The sequence below is a fragment of the Electrophorus electricus genome, chromosome 7 (assembly GCF_041902795.1).
Source record: "Electrophorus electricus isolate QZ-2024a chromosome 7, ASM4190279v1, whole genome shotgun sequence".
Classification (NCBI taxonomy): domain Eukaryota; kingdom Metazoa; phylum Chordata; class Actinopteri; order Gymnotiformes; family Gymnotidae; genus Electrophorus; species Electrophorus electricus.
In genome coordinates, this window is record NC_137503.1 from 21,365,990 (window position 1) to 21,389,628 (window position 23,639).

Sequence of the window (23,639 nt, forward strand, 5' to 3'; positions counted from 1 at the left end):
GCGCCCCGGACCCGCCGCCACTGACTGCTGCAGCTGCGCTCCCAGGCCCGCCGCCGCTGATTGTCGCAGCCGTGCCCCCAGACCCACCGCTGACTGCTGCGCCCCCAGATCCACTGCTGGTCACCGCGGCCATGCCCGCGAACCCACCGCTGACTGCTGCGCCCCCAGACCTGCTGCAGAACGTCGCAGCAGCACCTCCAGACGAGCCTAGTCCTGCTTCTGGTGCTACGGACACCTCATGGCTTGTTCCTCCTCCTGGAGTGAAAGTAGCCAGGCCAGTTCCTGTGCCTCATGTTGGTCCTAGCACCATGGTTAATTCTCATGACTCTTCTGTCCCCAAAAAGGCTGCTACAGGTGTGCTCCCTGAGACAATTGGGACTCCTTCGGTCACACACGACCAGTGACTCCTCTGAACTAATGAACTAGCCACTCCTGGTCATTAATAGAATTTTAGTCACTGATTGTGGTGCATGTTTTCTTGTTTCGGCTTATTCAACAAACTTACCTTGATTATTATGTCTGTGAGCCCAAGTGATATTATGTTTGGTAGACGAGAAATAATCACATATCGAATTGGCGACTTTCATGAGTTGAGACAGAATTATTAGTTATTAATACATTTATTAAGCATAATCAATTTTCCCCTGTTAATCAGGGTGGTACCTCAATTAAATTTAATAATTGTAATAACTGACAATTAATAACTGACAATTCATTAAATTCATACTAAATATGCTATAATATATATTTCCCTCAAGCAGGCTGGATTCAAAGTAAACATTTTGTATGGAGATTAAGAGGGTGGAGGAGAGAAATGAGAAATTGTGATTCTCCAGACTGGATGTACCTGTTAGAGTAAAAATGGGCTGCAATGCAGGGTTGGCTGAATGTGTTGGGAGGGCAGTACAAGACATCCTGAGGTTCTTAGATTCCAAAAGAAGTCTTTTCACATTGGCACCCACTGAATGGCACAGAGGGCACAATAAAACAGTACCTGTAAAATAATCTACTGCACGTGCCGAAGTAATATACAACCCCAAGTCTGCAGCTCTCAGGTTAGTCCCCACATCAGCAGTGCCTGCCACAGGAATCACCTGCTTTTTGCTCACTGTAAAAATTGTTTTTATTTAAATTGGATTGTGGTTTCAGAATTTTTCCAGTGCTGTGACTGATGAATTTCAAGTTATCTATATATAAAAATTAATTGTTGATTTGACTATTGATAGGATAAACAGCTGAAAATAATAGGCCAATGATTGCTTAAAAAATCAAATTGCTGACACTTCTGTTACTATATACATGGAGTTATTGCCACTCATGAAAAATCAAGCAGGAGAGAGTAGTAAAATCATGAAAAAATCCATGTACTCATGTTTGATTTGTATACATGAGAAGTCCTAAGGCATCTGGTCTAAAGTCAAAGTTCCGCTTCATTTGTGGACAGCTAAAAAATATTTTCTGCATCAGTATCTGTTTGACATTTTATACCAATAAGCCTAACACAGCCTAATTTGAACTACATGCTATGTCAGCCTATTTGCTTAACTGGGCTTTGTTTTGGATGTCTAAAGATATAGGTTACATGGGAATGGTAAACACAGTTATTGTATAAGAGTGTTTGTGGGGAAATTTCATAGGCAATGAAAACAAAAAATCAGAGAATGGAAAAAAAATCAAATGTAATGTGTAATGTGTAATGTTTGTGCACCCACAGAAGAGGATCCAATTGCTAGAGGTGTTATATTAGCAAACAAGCTAATTCTTAGCATCAGACAGGTAAGCGTAGTCGGGTCGGTCCGGGGTCGAAACACGGGGTAGTGTCCAGGAGGTGTCCAAGGGTCAGGCAGGAGACAAGGTCTAGGAAGCAGGCAGGAGTCAATAACCGGGAAAACACACAGGATAAGGAAATGCTTAGTATGCCAAATAGGTTAAACAATACTTCACGACGTGTACACGGGGAAGGGAAGCTTATAAACGGTGTTGGTAATGAGGGGAATGGGAATCAGATGTGTGCTATAATTCTGGTGAGTCGGATTGGAGGGGTGAGCGTGGCTGTGGGTTGTTCCTGGGGTTTGTAACAAATGGGAAGCATTCAGATATTATTATTATTTGCATGTATATAGGACCTTTCTCAAACTCAAGGTCGCTTTACAAATATCTAATACTAATATTATCTAATATTTAATACTCACACACCTGATGAGAAGCAGCAGCCAATTTGCACACGTCGTACTCTCAATCAGAAACCACAGCCCCCTTGGGGGACTGCACTGGGTGCAGGGGAAGAGGTTAAGATCAGGACAGAGCACCAACCATCACTGGACATACATGCACAAATTATATATATATATACACACACACACACACGACAATTTAGAGTATCCAATTAAGCAAACCTACATGTTTTTGGAGGAAACCAGACACCACAGAGGAAACCCATGCAGACGCAGGGAAAACTTGGAAACTCCACCCAGATAGGGACTTGAACCCAAGACCCTAGTGCTGAGAGGCAAACATGCTAATCACCAGGATAGGAAAAGTAGCTAAAAATGAAATATTTTTTTCAGCTGTGTCTGTAATATTACACAAAGAGGAAAATAAAGTAGAACTATGACTAAAGACCACACTGTTCTTTTCTGTAGTTTTGGGTTAATTTTAATGAAAAAGCAGCAATTAAAACTTTGTTATAACAAACCCAAATGACATCAGTAATCAGTTCTACAACAGTACAAATTAAATCTCTGCCAAGCTTGTGAGTTCAAGCCTCATCTGAACCAGGAATTTTAAGATCCTCTTCTGTGAAAACACTTCGTCATTTTACATTTTGAATATGAAATGGGAACCTGCCTGTTTAGTATGATAATTGGCACATTATCCACCATCTTAATGGTGTGTTCAAACAGTTGTTGAAACCTCATATATTTCCTAATTTATTGCTTGGAAGTTTGTACAACTGACAAAATCAGAAATACCGGAGGATAAATGGTGGTAAATCTGACTTTATCTCAGTTTGTGAGTTGTGGCATATTAGCAGAGAGTAGGTTACATTCTGATATTATGTCAACAGAATGGGCCAAGCTGGCGAACCAAGTTGCTGGTAAACATATTTATGAAGTTATCCAGCTATGACTTCAGTTTCTGTGTCTTAATGTGTGTAATGTTATAAATGTAGTAGTTGCCAATGACCATGCAAACAACTAGGTTAGTTATTCTAATTTATTTTAGTTGCCAAGGGCCATTTGACAGCATAAGTCAGTGATTGCAGTCATGGTTGTCTTTCATCTTGGTGCAAGAGAAGGCTGATCACTTGGGCTTCATAAGACCAGTTCCTGTCCTCTGCACTGGCATCTGTGGCCATCATGAATAATGTTCACACTAATGTCCATGAATAATGTCCCTCTCAACAGAAGGGCTGGGTTGCTACAGTAACTGGCAGACCCACCAGAATCATGTCACAAATGGCACAGAGACTACACTGCTATAAAAAGTGAGGGCCAGAGTGTTATTGACAGCCGATTAACCTCTGACCTATAATACACTGATGCAAATTGCCATTTATGTGATTATCACAGACCTGCACTAGCCTTCATCAGCACAGTAACTGTGGATGCTAATAGACAGTAGCTTCTCAAAAGCAAAGAAAACAATGAGATGGCTGAGTCTCTAAAAGTTTAGCTCATTGGTGTACTACAGGTGAATATGTTTTATATCTACCAGTTTAACTCGTTACTGTACTACAGATGAATATGTTTTTTATCTAATATTCCCCATAGCTGGGAACATGCTGAGAGTTCAGCAGACAGATAATTAGCAGGAAGATAATAAATATAGTGAGTTTAAAAAGATAACCACAACCATAAAATAAAAGTTATATGTACTGTTATATGTAATATGTTTCACACAAATACAAAAGCGAAGATTGGCCTGAAGATTTATCAAGTATTAAAATTGACCAATCAGGATTGTCCAATCAGCAGTACAAACCTTCTTGGTGGTAGAGAGAAAGAAAGCCTTCATTACCAAACCAGAAGAATTATAACAAGAATAAGAACTTTAACTATAACATAACTATCAAAACAATGTCTGAAAACATTGTTTTGTTTAGAATTTGATGACCTTGAATTGAGATGGTAACTACAGAAACCTCTAACAGCATTTTGTGTCCTCTATACATTTAAAGCTTCAAAACTGCATACACGCTTACTAAAGGCAAAATTACATACAAACTATTCAGAAATACCAAACTAGGTACTGTCCACACAGTAGAACGTAGGCATACCTGTTCTTCTAAATGCATTACATTGTACTCTGTCATTTATCAATTTACAGAAAGCAAACAGAAAGAACAAGTCAAAAATACTTTCAAACCTCAATGTTAATTTGAATATAAAAATTAATGAAAATTACACTTTATGCCTATGTATGCTACATGTAAGACCTCACACCCTGTTCTAAGGATTGGGCTTAGAGACCTATAAACAGGATGTTGTCTCTCAGTTCATCTCTCAGTTCATCTCTAGACTCAGTTCTGTTTAGAATGTGAAGGCGTAGACCACACCCACCACCACAATATTGCCGATGGTGGCAGTGATGGCGATCCACAGCCAGATGGCATCGCAGGACATAGGCTGGTGCTCCTCCTGTTGGTGGTGAGCTGCCATGGCTGCGGTGTGAACACTGACTGAGGAGTTGAAGAGCGAGTGATCCGTGCTGTAATCATCATTGGGGGAAGAGTCCATAAAGGCCCCAGTCATCACTGGGATCTGCAGCAAAAGGGGAGGAGAGGATGCAACCAGAGGGGGAAATATGAGTTTAAGGGATGCATCATGCTCAAGATAGAGCTTCTATTCTTGCTGCTGAGCCTCTAACTTTGAAGTCCATTTCATGTATGTCTTGTACATGCTTGTGGTTGCATGCATTTGAAAGTGTTCTAAACTGACCACACATCCTTAAACAATGTTCCATATCTTATATATCATTTGCATAATTAACAACAATAGCAAGTCAAGAACATTGTATTTTGATGTCAAGGTACTAAACATTGAGAATGTTCACATCATGAGGGTTTTTCAAAATCCCCTCCCAGGGGTAATAGTATGTTTCATGGGAGGAGTAATGTGTCTTCTGGGGCACTAGAGGGTCTGATGGTGGAAGTATTGAATCTGAAAGAGGTGTAATAGGTGGGATGGGGGCAGAGGAGCACTGACAAATGCCCTAAAAAGGAGCAGCACAGTCAGCTGAAGCCCAGAGCAACATCAAGATAAAAATATCCCACAATTCTCTTTTTCAACCTTTATATTCTTACACACATACACACACAGTTCCTGTGATTTGTGTACCTTCCTGATACACACGTGCATGGCAACCAGTGACTATGGCAGAGGACAGGGAGTTTTAATACTAGCATACAGCTGGGTGTGAACTCTCATCAGGAGCTAAAATATACATGGACATCTAAACAACAGACAACATACATATGAAATTTAGACTGGTTTTCCTATCTAATAATACATGTATACTTGCAAATCAGTATTAATGTTTTTTATTGTCTTTGCTTTTTCAGACCAAATTTTGTCCCATGCAGTATTTCTTGCCTGTATAAAACTTTGTCACACACAGCTCTTTATCAGGCATGGTTCTCTGTAACACACTACTTTCTGTAACATACTGCTCTCTATCACACACTACTCTAACACTGTCAATAACCTCAAGAGAACAGGAGCAACCAGCATAAAAAATCCAGATTTATCTTAAGACCAAATAAGATAAAGCTGTGTCTGTCTGTCTGTCTGTCTGTCTGTCTGTCTGTCTGTCTGTCTGTCTCTCTCTGTGTGTGTGTGTGTGTGTGTGTGTGTGTGTGTGTGTGTGTGTGTGTGTGTGTGTGTGTGTGTGTGAGACCGAGAATCTCCTAGGACTGAAAAGATCATGTGCAAGTAAAACCTGGGTGAACTGAAGTAACATTTAAGGCTTCAGGACATAGCAGACATCACTGATTCACTTAGCTCAGACCCAAACTGTGATAAAAATACAAGCTAACCCCCCTTCCCCCCCCAAAAAAAAACAAAAAAAAAACAAAACAAAAAAACAACCTCATATAGTCAGTAGATAAACCTTAGCAGCTCACTATACACAAGTATTTTCTGCCTCACATTAACATACTTTATAAACATATCCTATTACTTAGCTCATGGGGCAGCTATGTTTTGTGCTTGCACACATGGTGTCCTGTATGCATTGTGTCTACTGATTGGATTCACATTAATTATCAGTGACAGAGCATGTTTGGAGGGAACGAATGAGAAGTGAGACAGGCAGTGGAAACTTTCCTCCAGGCATCAGACATGGATCATTATTGAAAGCAGAGATGCAGATAATGGAGTTGTGTTTTGTGTGTACATTCTTTGAGAAACAGAATAATGAAAGTAATGAACTTTAAATAGCTATCTTGCGGAATACTGCACTCTGTCTTAGTCTGTCTTAGTGTAGTGTTTTAAATCAGCATTGACCCAACCCCTCTGCCATAAAGCCTCACTCGAAAAATGTTAGTCTACATGCAGCTACTCTGGTCTTTGTTGTTTTTCCTTTGAGCCAGGTTTCACTGCAGAAACAGCACAATGGAGCACTGGCACATCTTATTTTCTCCAGTAAACAATATTTATTCTATAGTTTCCTTCTCTGTTTTTAGAATGAAAAAATCATTACAAAATTATATCCTTGAAAGTCTGAATGACTAAACTGAATAAGTAAGAGTTTGAGTTACTTAATAGGATCCTGTGACAGACCAGACTATTACTACTACTCACTCAATCTGCAGTGAAACACCCTAACTGTACAAAAAATATACCGAAAAAAACGTAATCACAAAATCACTGCAAAGCAGTACAAAAATCATTGACTAAACTGACTAAATATTGTTAATTGTATTTTAAAAAGTTAGTTAAGACTTGTCATTCATATGGGACTGAAATTTTAAAGTTGTTTGCATTTTTCATGTGAACAGGGAATGTTCTCAAAACCTTCTTTAATATTATCTGAAGGTTTTCTCAAAGTTATTGGGAAACATTCTGAACATAATGTTAATGGAATGTCCTTATAACCTTTTATATATGTGATACAATTTCTCAGGTCATTAAACAGAGAGGGACTAAAAATTGTAGTGTAATACACAAGGCACACAGTTTATAAAGCTGGTCAATCAACTTTCCTGAAACATTTGAACTGTAATGTTTTTAAATGTTTTGTAGGGATTTTGTTACTGTATTTACTTAGCTCTACCACACTTACGTACAAACAGTGCTGGGAACAAATATTGGTGAATTTATGTAAACCGTAATAAATGTCTTTACTGTCATAATGCTGAGTGTCATGTGCCTCTTGATCTTATCAATCATTCACTCTAGTTAGAATTTATGTGTTGACATTACATAATACTGCCTAAAAAGCTGAACTTTGCATGAATTCAAGATAACACAGGGTTTATTAGCATAATACAAGCCAATGTTACATATTAAAATTGATTAATATGGTAATTAGGCTATATTAATAATACTTTAAATATCAGAAATACAGTATAGAAAATGCTACATGAATATTACCTGGAAACAGAAAGGGAAGAAAGAAAAAAGGGACATAAAAATGAGGGATTTGTATTTACTTTTGTAGCATCTAGCAGACATTCTTATCCAGAGTGACTGAAAAAAGCATCCGAGATGCTACTCTACAACTCAGTCCACCAAGGGACTCATACCTGGAAAGACACTTATTTATGGTCCTGAATAACAATTGACTATTTATGATAGAGTGGGGCCAAAGTGACCATTGTGACTGGATAAATGTTATCTCTGTGAGAGACCACCAATGTGCATAACAGTAGGGTTACAGGAGAACATAACTTCATAGATCAGAGTTTGGCCTAAAGTTTTTAGAACACTGTGATAAGAAAAATATGTTCTACGATTGTTAAATAAACTAAACACAATGAAAATTTCCAGAACATTTGACCCATAGGATTCAGAAAATATTTTGTAGAACTGTCACAGTTGCCCCTCCTCTGGTGTCATGGTTCTCACGGCGACACCTGCCATGTGTCCTTTGTTTTGGTTCTGTTCCTGTTCCACCCCTTGCTTTGTTTTTTCCCACCTTGGATTGGTTTCACATTTGTCTAGTTAGTATCCATTAATCTGTGTATAACTACCCCTTGTTTCCATGTCTCAGTATGGGTCTTTAATCGTCTCATGTTGTTATGTGTGGGTTTCAGGTTAATTACCTTTTGCTGTTTTACCTTATTTTTGTGTCGTTGGATTTTCCTTTTGTATTCCCATCCAGCTTGTATTTTGTTTAGTGTTATTGAATTTCGTGTCTGTTGTTTCTGCCAGTTGCATTTCTGCCAGTTTCCATATTAAATATACTTCAACTACACACTTGTCTCCTGCTTTGCCAGCTACTTTGTTACAAGGATATTCTCATAACCAGTAAAAAAAAATGTTCAAGGACCATTAAGAAAACTGGTCATTATTAATGTTTCCAGAACATTTGGCTGACATTTTTATCCAAAGTAACTTATATTTAAATATTTTATCAGAATAACAGTATGTGCACTCCCTGGAAAATGAACCCATTGGTTTTGTTAGCAGCTTACTTTAAGTGCTTTACCAGATAAGCAATATTGTTATAACCATGGAAAAATGTTCCAAGAAAAAACTAATGAAAAAACTGGTTATTATGAACATTCTTACCTGTAATGCTCTAAGAATGTTTTACAGAATGTTCTGATAATTAAGATAAAACATTCCCTAATCATTGGGAAAACTGCACACAACAAACAGTTATATAATAGAAGTGATTTGTTTGCAGGAAACAAATCACGTTGACATTTATTGGCCTCCACAGAACATCCACAATGGCCAGCACCTCCACAAAGCCCAGAACACCATGCTGTACAGTACCTCCACACAGCCTGGAACATCCACAATGTCCTGCGCATCCACATTGCTCAGCACATCCACCAAGCACCCCTGCCTCTTACTGCACTCTGGCTAGCTGGATTCTTACATGGTGCCTCATTCTGCAGCCAATCACTATCAGCCCACATCATGAAGCCACACAACAAAATCTTTGCATTCAGGACAAATACTTGCACACATATCCTCCCCTCCCCTCTGTGTCCTATAAGCCATAAAATCTTATTCATTTTGCAGTTCAGCATTGTGTAATGTTTATAGCTGAATTGAACCATTTTATAAGATGTAGCATGTCCTCTTTTCGACAAGGACATGCTACTTTACAATCTTTTGGTTTGAAATAAAGTATGTATTTTTGGTCCAACCAATCTTTGCTGTATATGTATTAACACATTCAGTATAATCAATACATTACTGAATGCATAAAATATTGTAAATCAAATAGACTTAACCGCAGAATCAAAAATTGTATTGAGCCTAAAAATGTGTTTATCATTACGCATCCTACCACACACACACACACACACACACACACACACACACACACACACATAATTATATGCTTTTTCATATTTTAACTTCCAATTTGAGAAAAAAAACAATTAACATTGTATCATGTGGCACAGTTTTTTTTTTTCCTTTCTATTTGTTGCACTGTCAGGGGAAAGCAGTGCTATCTGTTTGGCACTTGGTTCAGTGCAGATCTGAAAGCAGGCTTGGGGCAGTGGTGGCTCAGTGGTTAAGGTACTTGACTTGTAATTGGTTAAGGCACTTGACTTATAATTAGAAAGTTGCTGGTTTAAGCCCCACCACTGCCAAGTTGCTACTGTTGGGAACCTGAGCAAGGCCCTGACCCCTCAATTGCTCAAGTTGTACTCAGTCATAATTGTAAGTTGCTTTGGATAAAAGCATCAGCTAAACGCAAGCCTCAATAGAAATCTGAAGGCAAAGAGCTCTTGAGGGCCCCTGTTCACCCATATTGTTCATACTGTGACAAAAAGCTCCTTTCCATTCCACTCCATAGGCTCCCTGAACATCCTGTGGAACTTTCTGGGTAATCAATCAGTCACCTCAGCTTTTGTTCATGACCATAAGCATTTGAAGCCAACAAACCCTACAGGGCATAATTTCAGAAAACATTATTCTCTCTGACAATGCTCAGACAGACACACACACACACACACACACACACACACACACAAATGATTGTAATGATTTCAAATTCAGTATAAAAAAGTAATATAAATGTCATTAACAATTAAAATTTGTATTATTTGTATTATTGATACCCTCTTTGAACTACTCTGATCATTCCCCTCTACCTGGTTCTCCTCTCATATGCTGTAAAATGTTTTATATGTAGCAGTTCAGATTTTTGCATTCTGCACAGCTCATTTGCACTTTTTTAAAAGTTTAAAAAGACAACTTGCTTTCCAATTTTTGTTCTGAAATAAAAGTTTTTGTCATGCCTTCCACTCGGACTCAGTTCAATACAACCTACAATGCCCACAAGCCACTAGTTTGTTACAGATCACCTGATTATTGAACTCACCTGTGTCATTATCCCTCATGTGTTCTACTATATACGTTCTGTTCATTCACTGAGAAGTCTTATCTGTTTGCCTTATGATTCTGAGCATTTGTATTCTTTGTATGTTCTTCTGGCTATCGTACTCTTATGCCTGTTTTCGGATTTATTCTTATGCCTGCTCCTTGTTGGATTTGTCTGCTCATCACCTGTTTGCTGGATATTACCTCTGCTTGTGTTTTTGACTACATCTTTGGTGTCACGGAACACTCCCATTTCAACTGATCATATGGTACGGCCCACTGTGTGCAGTGGGAGTTCACTGTTTATTGTGACTCGTGTCTTATTTGTGATCACGCCCCCTTGCTATTTCACACCTACACCTTATTCTGTGTTTCATTTATGTTTGTATTTAAACCTCTGTATGTGTATAGTTCTTTGTCGGTCATTATTCATGTTACTCGTATTCTGGTTAGATGTTTCTTGTGTTCATGCTGCTTGTTGTATATGAGTGCCATTTTGTTTATCATTTGTGTCTAATAAATGTCTTTGTACGTTGAGGGAGGTCTGCGTGTCCTGCTCCTTGCCCTGTGGCACTCGGGCCATTACATTTGGATTGCCCCTTTTCATTATTAAATCCAAAACCTGCATTCAACTCCATCTCTGCTTGCAAAATGTAAAACTATTAAATAAAAGTATTTTGTTACATATACATATAGTTATACCTGAACACACACACACACACGCACACGCACACACACACACACACACACACACACACACACACACACACACACACACACACACACACAACTATAAAATAGTATGGGAAAGGCATACTTATTATTAACAGCACCAATAGCTGAAAGAAACACCAATATCTACTAATACATCTTTTTATTTATTTCCTGTCCAGTGGTAGTCCTCCCCTTTTCTTAAATCCTTCTTGTTGCTGGACACTGCTCAACATTGCATATATCAAAGGATAGTATAGGCTCTAATTAATCCCCACAGCAGCCAAGTATGACAAGCTAAATGCTGTTTAGCATGGGAGTGGACAGATTGTTTACAAGTTTGATACACACTCCAGGCAAAGCCTGGCAAAGCCTGGGGATAGCAGCCTCACCCATCTCAGCCCATCTTCTCTCAGGATAATAATTACACTGCATGCAGTGGAAAAGTGCTGGATTCATTCTCAGGGGATCTTACCAACATTAGCATGTGGGCTAAAGAGCTTTATGTGATTTACAAAATGTATTCTGTCTAAGACACAGCAAAAGGAAGCCCTTCAAATCATACAAGAGATTTGAATATAACAGTTGGAAAGAGGCAACTGGGAGCCAGCTATTAATATGAATAGCCTGAGTGGTAAAACTTAAAGGAGAAGGCCAATAGCCAAATGAGTTTCTCTAACAACTGAGAAGGTGGGGGAAGGGGTACAAGAACCTCTTGGCAACTGACTCAAGAAAGCATCTTATACAAGCTCCCAAGACCTCTGTTATAAGCAGACAAATCACATTACTGCAAATGCCTGACCCAAACTTAGGTAAACAAATATGACAAAGCAAACTGATGTCTCTGAGAGTTGTATTTCAGTTCAGTTCACAAACTTTCATTTCACTCCTTATATCTTGACAAATAATTATTTTTAAAAAATATTTTGGTCCAGGAAAACAAAAATATTCCAACCAACTGTGCATTTACAATCCACTGAATGCTTTATAAATCTTTAGATATAGCTTATTTGTAACATGGGAATTAAGACCTCTGCCCCCCAAACTTAGAGAAACTATATAATCTTTTTGGCCAAGAGGATAAACACAGTTGAAAGAGCTGCTGTGAAGGAGATAATCTTCTGCTCATGGTGATATGTATTCCTGTTCTGGGAGATTAAAGTGTTTTCAGTGCAACTTTTGTGCAGATGCCTCATAGTAACCAGCCCACACAATGATAAGAGCATTGGCTGCAACTGACTATTATAACCTCCACAGTAGTAACAATAATTGAATGAGATATGAATATGCATATGTCTGATGTGGCCTCTGAATTAAAATCTGTACTGGTGTACTATGCTGTGCGACCTCCCTGATAACACAATTCCATGCTAATATTAAACAAATAAAACAAAAGCTTGCACAATAGCACTCACACCACACTGTACACTACACTACAGTCATTCAACCAATGCTATATATAAAGCTATGCTGATTAAAAGACAACAGATCAAGCAGACTATATACTCTTTTATATAACCTTTTAAAACAGACTACATTTGCTTCTTGCTCTAGAACCAGGATACACTGAAGGTGTACACTGAAGAGATTTTTATAGAGTAATACCATAGACCAGTAATGGCTTTTGTTTAGGTCATTAATGTGCTAGTATGGTATTTGTGGCTCTGCAAAATAATGTAATATGACTGGCCCAGAGTCTACTGGTGTTCACCACAGTTATCCAGGGTTATGCAGTGCATGATGACTGTTCCTTCACATCAAAACATGTGATATGGCAACTTAATATGACCATCATTGGTAGAGCAGCACCATTTTATGCCTGTCTGTCCTACAATGGTACAATCTCATGGAGGTGTAAATTCTTTATTATCATAGTGCAGGGTCAGCTATTATAAAATACCCCTGGAACCAAGAGGGTTAAGCGCCTTGCTCAAGGACCCAACAGTGCCAAGATTCTGAAATTTGGCCCTGAAATTCTGATTCTAAAATTCTGCTGATGAAAATTCCCTCTACTGTTAAAATACAGTTCCATATTGCTGTGTGTGTGTGTGTGTGTGTGTGTGTGTGTGTGTGTGTGTGTGTGTGTGTGTGTGTGACAAGTCTATGCTAAATTTCCACTGATGTTTTACTGGGTAAAAATAATTTCAATGAAATGAATGTATAATCTAGCTCCATTCAAAAGAGAATATTTAGAGAATCAAATACATTTTAATTAGCATACTGGGGATTGCAACAACATGTTTTGTATATTTATTATTTTTTTAAACGCATATCATATATAGATTAGAACTAGTCCCAATTAAAGCACACATAAGATTGCCCAGATGAGCTAAACACACTAAGCTTTACTTGTTCTTTTATTACTCTTAACTGCTAGTGCTTTTAGTTGAAGTGTAACATGCATTCTTAATGTGTGGAATGTTGTTGTACCACAACATTTAATGATCGCAATGTTTTAGTTTGGATGAGCTGCATAAAAAAACAAAAAACAAATGCAGTCTTCATCAATATAGTAAAACACACACTGTCAGGTCTACAAATATGAAAACATGGCCTTCAGTTTAGGCACCTATTACTCCTTCACTAAATATAAAACCCAAATCAACAAGTCTTTGACTAAACATAAAATGTCTTAAACACACTTCCTATAACACAACTTCAGCCCCAAATGCATTTATCATATAACACTACAAAAATACAGAGAAATTAAAGTCAGAATCATAACAAATAGATCTGCTAGCAGTGCTATTAATTTCTTCCTGATCACTCAGCTCACCTACAGCATCTCCTACAATGAGCAATCATTTCCATTCAGAGTAAAACGGTGCTGTCAGCATATTCACTCCACTCTTCTTCCCTAAAGTCATTTCATCCTTAAGGAAATCAAGCCCCACATAACCCCAAGTATACCATTGCGTTCCTTTCTGAAGGTATTTTATCTTGCTTTCTGATCTTGCTGAAATGACTCAATAAAACAGGATTTTCTATTTGCTGCACATTCTACATTATTCTATCTTGCACCGTGTGCATGTTCTCCAGTACTGGCTTGAGGTTGTAAACAGGTGTTCATATTCAGGTGGTATATATCTTGAATTGTGCAGTAATTTAATATTGTGTGCAGTGGAGAAAGCTCAGACAGGCTGGTTGGTTGTGCTAGTAAATTAGCTAGTAAATCATACCTAATCATTTATCATCATTTATTTATTTGACTCACTAGCAGAAAATGTCTGACTTGTATTTGATACAATCTGCTCTTCCCTATATGGCATGGCAAACCTGTGCCTATGATTGTCAAGGCACTGCTTTTGATTGGAAATAGTTGCTTTTGAAATAGCAGCTTTTTACCATCAGAGATCCATTACAAATCCTAGTAATGCTTTCTATAATTTGATTTCTGTTTGAATTGTGTTACTGCTTTCCAGTGCTTTCTAATTCGAAGGTCCTCCCCTGTAACAGTGCTCTCTGTCCCAGACAAGCCAGGAAACTGGAAGAGGAGAAAATGCTGGATTTTTTCAACCACACACACACAAATTGTAAGAACACGGAGGGCACATATGCAATCTAGAAACTTATACAGACAGATAGGAGGCACAAAGTGAAATTTCACAAACTTAACCAAACCAGTGGGAGACATTTTCCACCCACTCCTCCTCTTCCTCTACTATTCTAACCTGAAATGATTTTACACCACATCTCCTCAGCTATGTGGGTTCCTGGGTCCTGTCTATGGCCCAGGGGTGAGAGAAAATCTATACTGACCAGGTCAAAGTTTCATCAGGTGAGTGGTTTGTAGTCTATCATGCAATTTTATATGAACAGTGACTCTTTGTGTGTTCACTGAAGGCACTTAACTTTGCTTGTATAGCACATTTCTCAAATTCAATGTCACTTCACAAAGCAAAAAACAAACAAAAAAAACAAACCAAAAAAAAACCCCACTTTACATAGATCACATTACAATTTCTCAGAGAAACTTGATATAACTGGTATAATGACATAGAGGGTGATTTGCAGAGGAAGGTTCTCACTGGGTTTTAAAAGAAGGCATTAATAGATCCATCTCTGATACATCAGGCTACAGAATTCTACAATTTAACGGTCCAGCACAGAATAATGGAGCAAAGTCTGGTCTGAGAAACCAGTGGCAGCCCAAGACCTGAAAACATGATAGCATGTGGAGGGTTGTAAACGTGAAGGACCTTACGGAACTGACCTTCATGGACAACATTTCACCTGGAGTTTACACAAAAACCTTCAGATTATTTGGAAATCTGCACTATGAGGTGCTGGTATTGGTCAACCTAGCGAGGAGACAGCAGAGAGGCAGACGAGTGGGTGTACTCGTACTACTGAGATGTCATGGGTTTCGGACCCCTTTACTGTCTTTAGTCCTATCCAGTCTGCGATCTCTGTGTGACAAAATGGAAGACCTACTTCTGCTTAGCCAAACCAACAAAGACATTTCAACCACATCTGCCATCTGCTTTATGGAGACCTGGCTTTGTGATATGATCCCAGACAGCACGTTACACCTCCCTGGCTTCCATCTGCACAGAGCAGACACAGACACAGAGCTCAGCAGGAACACCAAGTGAGAAGGAATATCCTTTTCTGTCAGTGAACTCTGGTAAAGTCACTTTTTATTAACTGCCAACATCTTTTATTTTGTTTGCCGCTTACATTTCACTGGATATGTGGGTGAGAGGTGTGCAGGTGAAATTCTCTCTGATTAATTAGAGAGAATCCAGATTCACTGTTTACAAGAGAAGGGAACATTTTGGATCACTGTTACACCACTGTTAAAATGTCTATCACAGTGTCACACACTCAGCTCTTGAGCATTGCTACCATAGCCTCATTCACCTCATGCCATCATACAGGCAAAACCTCAAAACCAACAGGCCTGTTGTCACTACAGTGAGACATTGAACCAGTGGAAACACTGAAAAGCTACCAGTGGAAACACTGACAAGCTGCTTTGAATCTGCACAGAGGCGAGAAATGGACTAGACAAAAACACGGACACTGTGATATCAAACATAAGTTTCTGTGAGGATATCTGCATTTCAACTACAACACAGGAAAATACACTAACAATACACAACAATAAACCATTGTTTTCTGTGGAACTTAGCATCGGAGGGAAAAGGAGGCAGCACTCTTCAATGAAAACTACAACGAAGCCAAATACAGGCTGGAAAAAGAATTAAAGCAACAAAGAAAGAATACTCAGAAAAGCTGAAAAGCCACATTGCTACTAACAACCCTATTTCAGTCCGAAGAGGCCTCCAAGAGATCACAAACTTCAAAACATTTACCATCATTCCAGTAACCCTAAAAAATAAACAGTACTGGACTTAATGACTACAAGCTTATAGCTCTGACCTCTGTAATCACTAAGGTCTTTGAACTTCTGGTCCTACTGCATTTCAAGAACATCAGAAATCTTCTGCTGGATCCCCTGCAGTTTGCATACAGAGTTAACAGATCTGTTCATGATACAGTCAACCTGGCCCTGCACTTCATGCTTCTGCATGTCAACACTCCTGGAACGACAGAGTTCTGTCTGTGGACTTCAGCTCAGCTTTTGCAAAACATGTTTTAACTTTTTGCAAATGTTCGTATCATTCTGTAATATATTTGAATATAGTTTCAAGTTTGGTTCATTTGTCATATACATAGTCATACACAGTATAACTTGCAGTGAAATGCTTTTTTATAATAGTTTTTATTAATATTATCTGACCTACATATGTATAGATATTGTGGAAATGTGCAGATATTCATACATCTCTTAGCTCTCCTCCATGGCTCATTACTGGTCTTATTCTTTGTTCCTTACTCTATTTATTGTATTTTGTTTTTAGTTTCTTTTAGTTGTGCTTGACAGGTCTGTTTAGTTTGTGCCACCCACAATAACCTGGCAACCTAACAGACCACATAACCTATCTATAGAGAAATATTGCACTAAAGTGTAAAGCACTACCCATAGAACTCACATGAAGCATAATGAGCACTTTCTGATAATAAGAACATTTTCCTATGGCCTGTGCCTGAACACTACAACGTGACCACTGAGATGTATGTTTTTGAGCAAGTATGTATCCCTAGTTGAGTATCATAAATTCACAAAGGATAGCGAGTAATACACTTTAAGTCACTGGCTGTAGGGAAGGCAGCTCTAATAAATATATTTTGTCAGTATAGTTACTGACTATATTAATGTTACAAATCCCAGAATGTATAGTAATAATAAGTTTAATTTATATAGCAGGTTTCTCAAGTCCAGTGTTGGAGCCTTACATGCATACATGCACTCACCAAGACAAATTCTTTATAGGGGTAACATACTTCAAATATAGTGATTCTGAAAGGTTTTCCAGTTTTCCAGTGTCAAAGCATTGTGGTCAGCAAATAAATATTAATGAAATGTATTTATTCTCTGAGAATATTGAGTCTGTTCCTTTTAATCATTCATTTAAATCAGAACTGCTAGCTTTTTAATAGATATATAGGCTGCTTATTTAGTTAAGTAAGTGCTTAGCTTAGTTAAGCATCATCCTGTTAGCAGGGTGTAGTGAGAGTTACACATTGTGATTTCATCACATGGCAATGACTCTTTAAAAGAAAAGCTGATCCAGGAACAAAAAAAAAAGAATATTGATCCCAGAACATGTCCTACTCAAAGAAGTATGATATGTATGGTGTGGTGTTGTATGGTGTAAGGCTGTATGGTATAGCGCAGTTTGATGTAGGCCTGTATGGTGTAGGGCTGTATGGTTTAGGGTTTTTTGGTTTAGGGCTGTCTGGTGTATGGTTGCATGGTGTATGGTTGCATTGTGTAGGGCTGTATGGTGTAGGATTGCATAGTGTAGGGTTTGTACATGGTGTCAATTCTAATGGACAAGAGAGAGGGTGCTGAATCAAAAAATTCTATGCAGGTGAGGGTAAACTCATATGTACTAGTTTAGAGATAGATGGAGTCTGTTATATATCCATATATAAACATAAGGAAAAAAAAAACATTTATTCCTCTCTTACACAGAATGGTACAATTAAAGTACAGTGGACAATATCTATGGTGTGAGATAAACAGGTGGCTTAGTTCATTATATCAGAAATATTCCCCCAAATCTAGGACATTATGAGAATGCAACAACTGCCACCCTTCATCATCTGTCAGAAAGAGCAAGGTGATGATTCATTCACATCAAGAGTGAAGAATGAGGGATTAGATCCATGAGGAAAAACTATTTATTAATGAACAGCAGTTCATTCATCTGGACATTGATTGGAAGGTCATTACAAGACGTTTGCAATAGGGACATTAAGCCAAAGCACAAAAAGAAAAATAAAGAGCAAGGCCTTAAATAAGGGCTGGCAGAGTGGGATAGTTGGTGAACAGGGGCCAGATTCATAAAACCTGATGGTAACCACACTACGCCACACTGAACTGCCATTTGTATAAAAATATAATGCAGTTGCAACATTTACCAAGATGGAAATTGCATGGTTGGGCTGAATTGGTGACTTTAGTTCTTCTTCTAAATCATGGCAGAGCAGTAGAACTGTAAAACAGCTAAACTGTTTATAATCTTAATCTTTAACATCAAGTTAAATGTCATGTTTTATGAACTAAATAAGTAGGCCTTAAGTAAGGTATGAAACTAATCTGCTGAGAGCCTGCATATCTTCAGAATTTTAACTTTCTTTCAAAACTGGTTCTTAGTCATCAAATATGACATTCTGCATATTCTCAAGGCACTTTTCTTTGTTATGGAGTTAATCCTAAAACAGCTCAAAGCTTTCTGTCAGGGGAGATGAAGCAAAAGAGAGATGACAGATGTGAGGTCTTCTTTTTGCCAAGCTCTTCCCACACTTTGAGACACACACACATTTTTGCATGTAGATAGGAAAGCAAACATAAACAGGCTTTGAATGTGACAGTAAGCCATCCCGTTGATGAGGGCACACAAGGATTCTGTCTGTGCTCTGCAGTGGGGGTTAATGTAGGAGCTCTACCTCAGCCAGCCACCCTCTGTTCACTCATTTTTAGCATAGTTTCTGGCCATTTTCAGGCAATTTGTTCACACAGCTCCAATGTGACTTTATATGAATTTGCATCTTTTTTGCTGACAAAACATTTAATTGATCTAAAATGATGGAAACAAAATGCACATTCTGTAAGAACAAAGGTTGCTAAGGAAAAATAATTGCTACAATAATGTAACTCCATAAAAAATACCATACATAATTTAAGAGGAAAGGAAAAAGGGTAAATATAAAGTTAATATTTTATGTCAGTCTGATAAAATTAGACAATCCCAAAAAACATCTTATTACAACTCATCAGTTCATTTCATCATATGGCAGGCAGTCATATCCAGAGCGATGTACATATTTATCAGTATGTTTCACCTGGGAATCAAACACCCCAATCCTGGGGTTTTTAGCACCTTTCTTTGATTGTACTACCAGGTATGTACTACCACTGAAATAATCTGCTTCAGACATGTTTTCTATGGAAACCCTTTTGCTTGGTATCTTTATGTCTGAAATGTTTAATAGCACAACACTTTTACCAGTATTACCTAAAGCTGCTTTAATTTTGCTATAGTCAAATTGTGCTTCCTTTACCTTCACCTCAGTCAGCTGGACCACACTGACTAATTTACTTGCCAGTTCTAATGAACACAGAAGTAGCCCAAAGCTCTAGTGTCCATACATCAGCCTCCAGTGTTTTGCTTCAGGCATTCTGACCATGTTGCCTTTAAATTCAATACATATACCACATACCATGTCTGATCATAATGTTAAAGGAAGTGTTTAGTGTAATGGTGAGTTCATGTCACAGTGTTATTTTGTTTCTATAGCTTTTAACTATACACCTTTTAAGTGTGTTGTGTGTTTGTATATGTGTTTATGTATATGTGTATGTCTCTAGGAACAGCAACTCTCTAGGGTCTGATGTATTTTTGTCAGCAGTATTGCACAGAATACCACTCAAATTATATTCTTCCTTATAGGATTTACAAGCATTTCAGATGTTGATGCATGAAAAATGTTGTGGAATAAATGGAAGTCTAGTAAAACTAGGCTTGCTCAGCTGTCTTGTTTCTGTAAGGCTCCAACACTGGACTTGAGAAACCTGCTATATAAATTAAACTTATTATTACTATACATTCTGGGATTTGTAACATTAATATCGTCAGTAACTATACTGACAAAATATGTTTATTAGAGCTGCCTTCCCTACAGCCAGTGACTTAAAGTGTATTACTCGCTATCCTTTGTGAATTTATGATACTCAACTAGGGATACATACTTGCCCAAAAACATACATCTCAGTGGTCACGTTGTAGTGTTCAGGCACAGGCCATAGGAAAACGTTATTATCAGAAAGTGCTCATTATGCTTCATGTGAGTTCTATGGGTAGTGCCTTACACTTTAGTGCAATATTTCTCTATAGATAGGTTATGTGGTCTGTTAGGTTGCCAGGTTATTGTGGGTGGCACACCCAATTTTCATTTTATACGCCCTTACGTCCTTCCAAACGACTATCAGTTTATTTAATGACCTGTTCGTTTATTAGCCTAATAAGTTGCTGTCATTTTCAAGCGATAATAGAACACATATTTATAAACGTTATGAAATTAAACAGACAGAAAAAAACGGCATTCTATTCAATAGTCACACGCTGGAGCTTCGTTTTTCTATCTTTTTCGACCCTGTCCTATAAGATCGTCGTTATCATTTTGCATTGTGGTACAAGACGAAAGCCGTGCATCCAGCAATCGTACAACATCCACCTAAACAAAAGTTAACCCTTTATTTTCTGACATGGATAGTGATTCCACATCATATACCTTTAAAAGTCATTGGTTCATTCTAAAAACATGACACCCTACGTCGCAGATTTTAACGGTCTTAGTATGAAATTTACAGTCTACAATATTGTCCCATTTCTGCTTTAAGATTGCGAATATGATTAAACCAGAATATGATTAAACCATTTTTTTTTTCACTTAGAAAGCTCATAAGAATCTTAAACGCCAATTTAAGATATCGAATAACACCAAATACCAAGCCAAAGTTCATGAAATAGCCAAGCTCTCGAAACTTGAGTTTGATTTTCCTTTTTTTCTAAAGAGGTAGTTTCGTTTGTGGAAAATTAGGTTTAATCTGTAGGTTTTCCATGAAAAGACCTACCTGCGCAGCCATAAATGACAGGTCCATGGTGATTTGCTTATCCTGACACCGAGAAAGCACAACGAAGGATGAGACAGCTCAGTTCTGATTTGCAGCGTAAAGCGTAGTAATCTATTTACATCCAGTGTTCATTGCTGTTGTTCTTTAGCGCATGACTCCCGGTTCATGCATGCTGGCGTAACGCTGAGCGCAGAAGACCATTTTGGTCATCAATAAACAAAGACACGCACGAGAATGTGAGACAGAAAAGGAAGGAGGTAATGAAAGGGACAGGAAATGAGAATGACAAAGAGAGCAAATGAGAACGCGTGAACGCACGAAACGCTGCTTCTTTTGTGTCCTGGTTTTCTGTTTGCCTTGAGTATTTGTGGCATCAAATAATTTCATTGCCTTGCGCTGCTCATTTTAAATATCAGAATAATTTGAAAATGATATATAAAAAATACATATATTTTGATTTGCTATATGTATTAGTCCTTTCTGAATCCAGTATGCTAGTGGTGTAAATGCAAATATACCATAACGGAATTTGTCAATATTTATTGTATGTTTGTTACTATGTGACACTTTTGACGTAGGCAAGAACTAGCGCTACTGCGTACCTAGTGCACTTTGGACTGTACTTGACTAGACGTTGTTTATTTTCTAGAACTCTATTTTTAAAATACTTTGATGAATACTTTTTCCTTGGCAGTCCTTGGTCTTTTGTGCACGTGCTCAGTTGCCAAGTCTTCTATGAATCTGAAATCATCCGGCGAATCGTGTGAGCCAGAGGGTTCCATTACATACCACTCTAACATCTCTCAGATTCAGCCCTGTTATCAGTAGCTATCATACCACTCTAACCCTCAATTGCTCAAGTTGTACTCTCTCATAATTGTAAGCTACTTTGGATAACAGTGTCAGTTAAATGTAAATTTCAATTAAAGTGTGGATGAAATGTAACCTTGAATCTGATGTTGCTCAGTGTAATGGGTTTTACCATGGCACACTCTCAATCAGTCAGTGTGGCCCTCTTTTAACCCAGCTTCATTATTTCATAGCTGACAGGCACATTTAAACACACAATGAGACTGAGTGAGCCTAGTAACTATACAAAACTGGAACCTCAGTGGGCACAGGTGGGAATGAGTCCATGCTGACATTTTTACCAAATGCCAGAGGCATCACATGCCAAACTGAATATTCATTCATACAGCACAAATATCTGCTTTGTAATAAGCCAGTTATGATTAGTGTGCACCAGTATGATGTAATTTAATGCCTGAAGGCAGCATTATGATGGGGTGAGTTCTGACACATCCACAATACAAACTGAACAATCAGAAGATGAATATTTGTTTGGAGTGCACCGCATACTGTGAGTAATTGCTAAAGCAGGCAATCATTGGTGGCCTGATTGACACTATGGCAAATACTTGATTTCATCTGTCAGCAGAATTTTTTTTTGGTGTCATGCAGCCCTCCAGAACCATCACACACTACAGTTCCCAGAATCCTCCATGGAGTATTAATCCAGCACACCTGTGCTTCCTTGCATCACATATTTATATACTCCTCTCACGCTTCCTCATTGTGAAGTATGGCCTCTATTTGCTTGAGCATAATGAGTGTTGTAAGTTATCCTGCTATTTCTCCATGTTTCCAAATTCTAGTCCTTTTACGAGCAATGCCTTGCCCTTGTTTGCCCCTGTCCTACTGCCTTGCTATCTTGTCAGCTCTAATTTGGATGTGTTTGCCTCTCAAACTTATTTTCTGGATTTTTACCTGGAATGTTTGTAAAGTAAAAAAACATTCACTTTTTCTCATCTGCCCTTCTTGCTGCATGATATTAGGCAATTTTGAATTGTGTGCAGTTTGTCTGTCTCCAGGTTCAGTCATTAAATTCAGTGACTCTGAATCAATGAATTCAGTCACACAGATGATCTTGGACTTCTGAACTAGGCCTGGCAGACATGACTTAGGTGGGTTTCTATCACATAAACAGTCCTCATGCACTATAAGGTTTAACAGAGTATTAATAGTTTGATATTTAATATGGACCTGAGTTTAGGGCATGTTTAGTGTGGATATACAGTATTCTTTTACATACATGAGACATAAATGTCACATGAAGTAACCATATATATACCTTATGGGGTAGCAGTAGCATAGTGGTTAAGGTATTTGCCTAGCAGTCAGAAGGTTACCAGTTCAAGCCTCACCAC

The 23,639-nt window shown here is 38.2% G+C and overlaps 1 protein-coding gene across 1 annotated transcript; it reads right to left on the reverse strand.

Moving 5' to 3' along the window:
- Positions 1-3,202: 3,202 nt before the first annotated feature.
- Positions 3,203-21,780, reverse strand: LOC113571708 (uncharacterized protein C14orf132). Its single transcript, XM_027000807.3, has 2 exons — positions 21,433-21,780; positions 3,203-4,763 (listed from the first exon to the last, which is right to left on the reverse strand). The coding sequence occupies exons 1-2, from the start codon at positions 21,457-21,459 to the stop codon at positions 4,533-4,535; spliced, it is 258 nt and encodes an 85-aa protein (XP_026856608.2). The 5' UTR covers positions 21,460-21,780; the 3' UTR covers positions 3,203-4,532.
- Between the last annotated feature and the right edge of the window lie 1,859 nt (positions 21,781-23,639).

Coding starts and splice junctions, on each gene's coding strand:
- LOC113571708 (XM_027000807.3), bottom strand. CDS start 21,459: ATGGACCTGTCATTTATGGCTGCGCAG. Junction 4,764..21,432: donor TGTCATTTATGGCTGCGCAG/GTAGGTCTTTTC, acceptor CTTTTGCTGCAG/ATCCCAGTGATGACTGGGGC.